We start from the raw sequence: 10435 nt of genomic DNA, 5'->3' as shown, positions 1-10435 counted from the left end.
CTCTAAAGTTTGAGTTTTTGAAAATGCTTTTATAATCTTGGTTCCTAAGGGTCCTAAGAAGGTTTCTAAAGATATAAATTAGGCTTTTTTCACAAAATGGTATTTTTCCTAATTTTTAAAATTAGTTAATCCGAAAATTAGTTTTCCATAATTATTATTTTGATGAATGGGAAGTTTTAGCATGCAAAAATTAAGCATTTTAATGAAAATAGGTTTTCCAAAATTTTGGTTTTAGGTTAAATCCGAAAATACAACTTATTTTAAATTAATTTAGGTTTTAGGTAAAGTGTTATTTTCATTAATATATATAATTATGCAAACTATTGAATTTTTAGAATATATGTATGTGTTAAGCTTTAATTGGGAGAGAGAGAGAGAGAGTGAGGGAAAGAGAGAGAATCTAGAATAGTTTAGAAAGAAAAGATTTTATTTTAAATTATTTTGTAGATTTTAAAAATGAGAAATTGATATTTATAGGTGATTAATTGTGGTGACATCGAAGGAAGAAGGACTAGCAAGAGAAATCAGATTCCAAACTTCTGTAAGTATGCATAGTTCTTTAATTGCAGTAATTTATCTTGTTTCTAACTTATATGATTTGATAAACCAATCATGCTCTTAACTCTCATCAAATAATTGATCATGAAATTTTCATGTACATTTTATGGCATAATATTATAGAATTTATATGTTATATAGAATGAAAAGATATGATATGACATGAATGTTATTTGAATGCTTGTATGTGCATGTTGAAATGATGGAGCTCACCCCCTGATGGTACTAGCTGGGGACGCTGTACTCATGCACGTTAAAATGGTAAATGATATGAAAAAAGAAATGGTAAAGGAGTACCTTTATGGTACTAAACAGTGGCTCCTGTGACGGTTGTATTATATATGAAACGAGAAAGCTACTGTTTTTAACGAGAAAGCCACTGTTTATGGTACTAAACAGTGGCTCCTGTGACGGTTGTATTATATATGAAACGAGAAAGCTATGTATAATGATATGAATATGGAAAGGAAAATGAAAAATATGGTTTATGATATGATTTGTTTAATGTTATGTTAGTATGAAATTATTTTTATGTTATGTTCATATAAAATTGGCATTTAGCATATTATTCAGTTTATCTTAATTGTTGTAGTTTAGAATTGTGTATTACTTACTGAGCTTTAGCTTAATGTTAGTTGTTAACATTTTCAGGTAAGTGTAGCAAATCACTATGAGTAGATGGGGTGGAAATGTATACCGTAGAAGAGGAGCGTCTGAGGAAAGGTAATTTTATGGTTATGCCTGATTTTTATGTTTATGTGTTTTCAATTTGATGTTTTAGAGGCTCTTTCAATTATTATGGAGATAGATTTAGACATTAGATAATTTAACCTACCATCCGACCTCTGTTCCCGCCTCGCCTACGCGAGCTCACCGGGCCGGGTCGTGACATCTCCTCTCCTTGCTGCCGCCCCTACCTAGCTCCTCTCTCCTTTTAATTAATTCCAATCATAGGAATTAATTAGAGCATTTCTTGGAAACCTTCTCCCTCCATCCTTGGCTTGCCACACCACCATCATCTCCACTTAAAGTTTGAGACTCTCTAATGGAGTTTCAAAGGATTGATAGTGATCTTCGGATACAACCTTCTTCTAGAACCCATGAATGGTCGATCCAGAGCTTGATTACGGGTTCGCTTACGACGAGCAAGGATACATTAATATCCTTCACTCCCCCTTCTTCAACTTCAACCCGGAGATCGATCATTCCATTGAAGAGTATGTGGATCGCATCATCTTCACGCTATCGGAGGCTATCGACAAGCAACTTGTTGGTGCTCAGTGGCAAATCATCTCCGAACCTTCCCAAGGGTGAATCTATTCCCCTTTTCATTTGCTTTCATTATTCACTAACTTTGTAGTTGATGACAAGTCGCAAAGAGCCGTGTTTCACCTAATGCCAAAGCCTATTAAACGTAGGATTGAGTGTTCTTCTTTGCTTCTAATCTTATTGTTAGATTATAGATGTTGTTGAAAACTATTTACTTAGCATGTTGTTGAATTTCTAAGTTATTTTGATTCTCCAAGAGTTTAGCAAGTGGCTTGGCCTAAGCGTAGGCATAGGCACCCTTCTCTTGTTTTATTTTGTCGTTTTAATTGCTAATGGTTAAACCTTTATTGTTCTAATCAAGGAATCGTGCAATATTCTTATTTCATCCATTTAAAAGCATTTAGTCCTACATCACTCAGCACCCCAAAAATTGATATTTCTCAATCGTTGGGCTTTATATCTCTCTATGCTTTTGAATGAAAAATTCTAACATATAAGTCAAAGGACATGGGTTCTTAGTCAAAGAAACCCCGGAACTTTATCTAAAAAAATCAAAAATAAAAAGCTCTAACATCAGTAACACCTACTATTCAGGTTTGGAGGTCATTTTGCGGACATCCCACAATTTTATAGTCTGATCTTTGCCATTTGAAATGAAGTACCGGCCATCTCCGCGGCTGTCAATATATGTAATTCCTTCTATATGACCTGATAAGGCTCCTGCTGCTTTGCTATCTGAATTAGAGCAACGCCTGTCCCAAACCTGAAGATTATTGAACTCAGCTAAAATTAAACAAACTCCAGCCAACCTAGATATATCAAAATAAAAGCAGATTTCAATGTCATACTGAAATGCTGCATTGAAATAATATAGTCACTCAAACAGTGAAACTGCAAACTACAAAAGTAAGATGAAAATAATTGATATTAAGGGATAAGTCCCATTTATAAAAGTTGTGAGAATGTAGCAAATAAAAATCATTGAACAGAAAATATTATTCTAATTTATTACATACCAATCAAATATTTAGATAGCAATGGGAATCCATAAAACAGAGTGTGCAAGATTAATGTTGGTTTGCCCCATTGTGGCATTGAAGGCTTCCTGTTCAAGTTTGGAATCAATTTCTCAAACATGCAGGAGAAAGTTTGCTACATCTTCCTCTCCAAGACCCCTCAAGATGATTAAAAGTACACGAACTAAGTGTCAAGCACAGAAGAAATTTGGAATAGACATTTGGCAAAATGATTGTCTTCAAAATAATTCAAACAAATTTCATTGTTAACTTGAGGCTTTATCGAAACCTCGAGATCGAATTTTATAGCTTGTTGAATATATTTTATAAATATCTCATGCTAATTGTGAATTCATTTGTAGATTTACAAGTGATTGGATTCCAAAATAGAGGCCTGTTGCACAGTGATAGGAAATACTTGAAATCAAGTAATTCCTAGCCAAAACTGAAGCGGAATCAGGGAAAAACTGCTGTTTCCAGCAGTGGACAGCAGTTTTACACAGGAAAACAGTTCCTGGGCCGGCGTAACACACAGTTAGCCCAGAAGAAGATACTTGTTTGGGATTAAAAAGGTTCAACAACTTTTACGGAGAAAATATCTTTATTCATAAATGGCCTTATTCTTCACTTCTTGGAATTGGCATGCTTCCCCGTGCATTGCACAGCTAGGCTTGTTAGTTTTACAAGTATGATGGATGCAAAAAAGCAACAAAAAGGATGGAATTCAACTAATTACAGTGCCAAATCTATTTGCACAGTACTTTAAAGAAGAAAATGTTCTAAATAAAACTCTTTGAAGCAGAGATTCTAATTTCAGTAAAATTGAGCTCAAAGCTTGGAGAAAACATCCACTATCCAACAATGCTCGAAGCAAAATTTTAATCAGAAGAAATTAACAAATGCAATCATGAGAAAGTACCTTACAGATACTATCATCACCACCTGAATATATGACATTACCAGTTTCATCAGCGAAGGTCACTGTGTTCACATCATACTGGAAAAAGGAAAAATAATAATAAACAGAATAAGTCAAAAGCAACCTATAAATTTCAACAAATAGGAATTTTAAAATACTTAAATAGGACATCAGGCATCTCCTGCTCTGATTCTTATATGTTACTGGGAAATATGTATAACATTTCGAATGATTATAGACTTTCTTTTTATATTACATTTAAATATTTTTTGTTTCTTTTAAGCAGCGTATCTTCTTAAATTTACATATAACATTAGCCTAAAATGAAACTACTTCACTGACCTAAAGTTTCAAAAATCATAAGATGCGACAAGAAATTTAGGCAATAATTAGGCAAAGGAATCAAATTCTATTTAGTCATAATCAGGGTCACAGCCCATATAACATTAATGAACAATCATCATATCTACATCAAGTGATATCATAATGAAGGCACCTATTGTGTGTCATATTGTGCTTTGCGCATTGATAACCTTGCTTCAGATAAATCCTAAATTCAATCATATTTAAGGCATATATAATCAAGAATAGAAGAAACATGAGTCTTGTTATGTCTTGTATGCATATAAAGAATATTTAAAGAATTTATCAAGATGGCAACAGTAAACGATAGAAACTTTCTACATTACATCATTCATGATACTTGTACTATCTGTAAGCTGATAAATTGTGGATGACATGTAGCTAACACCTTGGTAGTTATTTCCATCATTCTGGGTTCAAATCCTGTCTAAATTAAGAAATTCTCTCGAATGGATAAAAAAATAGGTTGATACCTAGATTTGAAGATATCAAGTAATTCTTTTTATTAAACTATATTATTATGCTTTATTGTAAACGGTTGAACATAAATGGAAAAAATATATATGGAAAATATATAGATATTTGGGCAGTAGATAATGTGAATTAATAAGACTCTTTACAACAACAACAACAACAACATCAAGCTAACTACTAAAATTACACTCCATATATTACGTTTTAGATTTACTCAAGCGAAAACCTTTAGTCTCTAGTGTTGACCTCCATAATTCAAGTTTACTTTCAACTCCCTCTCTAGTCTTATCAACAAATTAAGACTCTTTCTATTAAAAAAATAAAAAATAAACATATTTCACAGAGAATGTAGGAGTAACACTTGTGAAAAACTAGGTTTGAAGAATAAACTTAAATAAAGTGAAAAATAATAAGCAAGGTGCATTAATAAGATAAAGAGATGCAACTAAAGTAAAGTAAATGGGTGAATCAAAAGTAACACGATTAACAATCATGAAAAATGGTTCAATTAGTTAAAATCAGACGAAAAAATTAACAGGATTGAACAAGAAAGAAGGATCCGTGAATTCAAAATAAAAAAATAAAAAAAGGATCCGTGAATTCAAATCTCAGATAGATAGACAAATACTGTAATGATGGATATTGCCCTCCAAACATGTGAAACCCTGCCATGAAACCTCTACACATGCAAAGAAATTGAATACTCAAATCAAATACTGTATGAATAGCATTCAGGATATGCTGATATCATTGTTCTACACATCCATGTAAACCTCCTTAGAGAAACAGAGCATCATATAAAAAGATAAAGCAAATTAGTAAAACGCTCTAAGATAATCATATCATCATTTCCTTATACCAAATATTTGGGGTTGGCTATATTAATCCTTATTTTGCACAAATCATTTTGCAAACCTTTCAACCATGTCATATATTTGTTGACCTTTACTATTGAAGCCTACCACATTAATGCATAGCAATAAAGAAAACATCACCAAGTTCCTTTTTCTGATAAGTGGGACAATACTTAGTATGAAGTGAAAGTTTTACTAGTGGTTCTTTGTTTTTAGATACCACAGTATTAACAAGAAACTGGTGGAACGTTAACTCTGTTTCAAACCTTTTTTTTGTTTTTGCAACTTTCCACATTTATACATCATTCTTATGGAAACCTGTAAAGTCCGCATACATGGATCCATGCATCTATACGAATTACGGTTTAGTCATGAGGGCTCCAGGTAACACTTACAACACTTTTCCACTAACAGGATATTGAGTAAACCATCAAAAGTTTACTAGGGCAATTTTCTTTCAGTGGTCCATGAATTTCTATAAGCATCTAGTTTTGTCACAAAGTTCAGTGGTTTTATGTGTCTATAAAATAGACATTGTCATTGAAGTTATTGGCTTTTAAGTACATCTTGATTCAATCTATAAATATGCAGAGGTATAAATACTTTGTCACATAGGAAAACTATAATTTGTATAAGAAGATATTTTAATTAATCCCGAACAAAAGACAAGTGAAGAGCCACTTATTAGACAGATAGATCAGCTATATTTCATTATTTTTCATGGAAAACATTGAAGAAACCAGTACAGTAAGCAGCAAGTGTTATATTTATATTTTTTGTTGTACCAAGTGTGCTTCAAAACGTGATTTCAATCTGTTTGCTTCAAGATCATAAATATGGATGGAGTCATAACTGCTTCCAGCAATAAGTTCCCGACCATCGCTTGAAAATTTTACTGAAAATATTCCGAAAGCATTCTCATCCCCAACTGCAGAGAAGTCCAAACCATCATGAATCTCCTGCATGTGAAAGAACAAATGATAAGAAAACAATCAAACATGCAAACAATGTAATAAGCCCACTCAACAAAGCATACATTCCAACACAAAAGTGCTCACAAAGCTTGGTAATATTTCAAATGCTTGCATTTTTCCAATTTGTCCAAATTATGAGGTAATCAATCTTACTTTCATAGACTTTCCGATTTAAATTATGTCAAATCTTAACAATCAATAGGAAGATTCCATTAAATACCAGGAGCTTGAAACCACTGCCTTGATAAACCCATTTATTACATATACTAGAACAAAATAGTCCATTCTTATGGGAGCTTCAATACATATTTCAGGCCGTGGTATCAATGGAGATGATAATGGGAATGATGGAACGTATAGCTGACAGGATTCAATAGAAAATGAAGCAAATTTAGAATACATTCGATAGGATGAATAATAAAAAAGGCAATGCAAACATGAGATGATGCAAAAAGTCTTATCGATCACCATAAATGAAAATATAGATACCCTGCAAATGGAAAGAGTGTAACAGCATTACTAAGCTCAGGGGCTAGAGATAAGTTTTCATACCGCATCCTTACAAGAAGAATAGCTAAATATTTAGGAAAGAATTAGCGTTTAGAAAGACGTTTGTCGCCCTTTGATTTTAATTATTGTGACGACTTTACAAATAAGAATAAAAATAGCAAGCCTCAATTTAAACTTTAAATTTTTTCAGTCTATTGAAATGAATGTGTCAAATTTAGCTTTTCAGATGTATCAGCCTATCAGACAATGCTCACAAATAATGTTTGTACAAAATAAAAAAAATATTAAATATAAAATAAATAAATAAAATGTATTATTACGAGCCAGATATCCAATTATTGGTCATGCATAGCTCAACACGGAAAAAGATGCAACGGGCCATCTCCAAATCACAACCATCCATCAACAATAATTTTATGAATAAGTAAAGAAAACCCTAACAAGATTTTTTTGCACCTACTTTGTTCTTTTAGTTGATCGATTGCAAATAGTGTTGCACATGCTCCCTCCCCCCTTTTGTGTGGCTGGTAGGCATGTTAGGGTTGCTAGCGACATATGCTCGAGCTTCAAATCACCTTAGGAAAGGGGGTTGAGTGTAGCAAACCAAGTTGAGAGCCACGTGCAGAGGCTATTTCCTCTAGATGAGGTTGACGCCTTCCTCCCTCTCTCTCACACACACACAGTATTTGTGCATCAACATTCAACAATTTATGTAACATGAAAATTACATCTTGATAGAGTTAGCTACTTTTGATAATTAACTAAACATTGAATAAGAATAATTAAAAAAAATTAATGTAAGCCCTCTTAAAAGTTTATTTTTAACCATGTCTTTGATTCCCTCTGGAAATGCCATCCGCAGCCTCATTTTTTCTCAATGCACAAAATAAAAACTCGAGAGAAAATTTTCTTAGGAAGATTAGATTTCTTTTAAACTGATTTTCCTAGCAAAGACACTAGGGTTTATATAGATATGGGGAATCAGAATTCATATGGGCACAAACCCTAATTGTCAATTAGGGTTTATCTATCCTGCTCATAAGAGAACACTCTAGATTAAGGAGTATGCTTAAGCTCAAATTTTAGACTCAGGTTCATTATTTAGGTTTGAAATTAACTAACAAGGAATCGTTGGAATAATAGAAAAGTAAACAATCGAGATCTCATTATTTCATCATGTCAAGTATACAAATGGACCTAGTCTGCAAACATCAGAGGATTTTAAACAATAACATTGAGGAAATCAGATTAGTTATCTCCTCTCAGGAATTCCGATTTCCGAGCATGTTGATGTAGAAATGTGTGTTGAAGACAAGCTTTCAAGCTTGGCATCAACTTCTTCATTAGCAAAGGGCTGGTCATACCAATATCATTAAATGATTTACAGTTACAAAGTTTGGTCTATTGTAGTTCAGCCGCACTAAACATGATTGATAAGAACTCATTTTTATGACATGAATATAAATTATCCATAAGTTTCATCTTGACTCAAAAAAAAACCAAGACACATGGTATTTTTGTTGGAATGGATATAATTGATGAGCATGTTATTATGGGAGCTAGCCTAAATTTAATATAAGATTAGAGCTCACATTTGAAATGCCTAATATTTAATTTAATAAGTCTGCTAGCTTTGTGTGGAGAATTCATTAGGGTGGGGCTTCCATCAATAGGAAGGTTCATAAATAGGATTGAAAAGCTTGGGAACGTGGGGTGGGACTTCCATCAATTGGAAGGCCCATAAACAGAATTGACGACCTTTTATAGGTAAGGCGGCTCGATTGATTAGAAATTTTTTTTTTAATGTAGTGTGTATATTAATGTGTGATGAGATGATTTTCCAAAACCTTAGTTTAATTTGGAATCAGTAAGTTTAAACTTAGGTCCTTAGCCTAATCAATTGGGTTGACACTATAATTTTGAAGACAAGTCAGGAGTTTTATGATCATTTATATTTTAGAGGAATGTTGAAACCCTCTGTGCAAGTAGTAGGGTCATTTGACAGCTTTAAATATGTTAGCAAATTTGATGATGCAGTAGCATAATGATCAATGCATCAACACATAATTGGTATTTATTTGTTCATGGATGTTATTAAAGTTCATTGTAATACTTTAGTCCGAAATTATATTGGAGAGTGCCTTGACTTTGTTGACGGATCGGTTCGACCGCGCACGGTGAATTTTAAAAGCGAAAGGAATATATTTTTGCACAATTGGATTGTTACCTTTTATTATAGTACAATTCAAGTTGGATGGTTGAAGTGAAGGAATGCATCAAGCCTACTGTATGATAGAAAAGTACCCCTCAAACTTAAAGGGAAAATTCTATAAAATGCTGTGAGACAATAATGCTTTATGGTGCAGAATGTTAGCCATTAAAAGAGGCATAAAATTAAGTCAAGTGTTGCAAAGATGAGGATGCTCGGGCGGATAAGTGGCATTACACTTAGAGAAATAATGTGAAACAAGTATATATGTGAAAAGCTTAGATTTGCTCCAGTGGCGGATAAGATTAGAGATAGTCGTCTTAGATGATTTGGTCACATAAAACATCAGTCTTTTGATGACCTGGGTCCTGGTTAGGAGTGTAGATGAATTAGATCTGACCTATATTAAGAAAGATAGAAATAGACCTAAAAGGACCTGGCTAAAAAGTATTATAAAAGGCTTTTTTTATTAGATTTAAATGAGAACTTGACTCTTAATAGAATACAATGGAGAAAAAAAATTCATGTAACCGACCCCACATAGTGAGATAAAGGCTTTAGGCGTGTTGTTGTTGCTCTTTTTTCTAATAGCCCCTATCATCTTTATTTCTAACCTCAGTCCGGTATCAAAATGACATTATTCAAATTCGAAAATTAATGGGATGGCTTCAAAAATATGGTTATCTGTTGATATAATAATTTCTCTACCATAAAAATTGGGTTGTCTTATCATGAAACTTAGACTCACTAGGAGTCTTAAAGCTTGGAAAAGACAATACACCACATTATCAATCAAGAGGAGAAAACCTTTATGAACAATAAACTTAATGATATCGAAATGAAAGCTAAAACAATTTTAGTACAATCTCTTGATTTGAAGAATATGAAAATGGTAAAACATTGCTCTAAAACAAGCTCAAGGAAGAAGAAATATATTGGCATCAAAGATATAAAATAAAAAAAATATCTTAAAATCATCAATGGTAGAAAGAGATTTAATTCAATAAACTCATGTTGGTGGAAATTTTATAAATAATTAAATGGACTTGCTTTACGTTTTTCATCTTCACTTCCAACACCTATTTGTCAGAAACTCTCGATCTTATTATTAATTTTTTTATAAGGTCTCTTCTACTAACGAACCTGCTATTCAAGAAATTATGGATTCTCCTTTTGTTCTGGAAGGGAACAAAGCTGCAACATGTGCTTTGGGTGCTGACAAATCTTCTCATCCTGATTATTTTTCTATCAAATTCTTTCAGGGGATGTGGGATATTATTAAAAAATGA

At 32.8% G+C, this 10435-nt stretch overlaps 1 protein-coding gene across 1 annotated transcript in view; it reads right to left on the bottom strand.

Moving 5' to 3' along the window:
* Nucleotides 1-6412, bottom strand: part of LOC110112501 (LEC14B homolog) — a gene marked incomplete at its 5' end in the record, with an annotated part of 10410 nt that extends 3998 nt beyond the window's left edge. The window contains 3 exon segments of the mRNA XM_028697239.1: nucleotides 2415-2590; nucleotides 3763-3840; nucleotides 6239-6412. Of these exon segments, the coding sequence (XP_028553072.1) occupies nucleotides 2415-2590; nucleotides 3763-3840; nucleotides 6239-6412 (428 nt within the window).
* Between the last annotated feature and the right edge of the window lie 4023 nt (nucleotides 6413-10435).

Source organism: Dendrobium catenatum, unplaced genomic scaffold (genome assembly GCF_001605985.2).
Source record: "Dendrobium catenatum unplaced genomic scaffold, ASM160598v2 fragScaff_scaffold_908, whole genome shotgun sequence".
NCBI lineage: Eukaryota > Viridiplantae > Streptophyta > Magnoliopsida > Asparagales > Orchidaceae > Dendrobium > Dendrobium catenatum.
The sequence above is the reverse complement of the archived record's forward strand: the minus strand, read 5'-3'. Positions and strand labels throughout refer to the sequence as shown.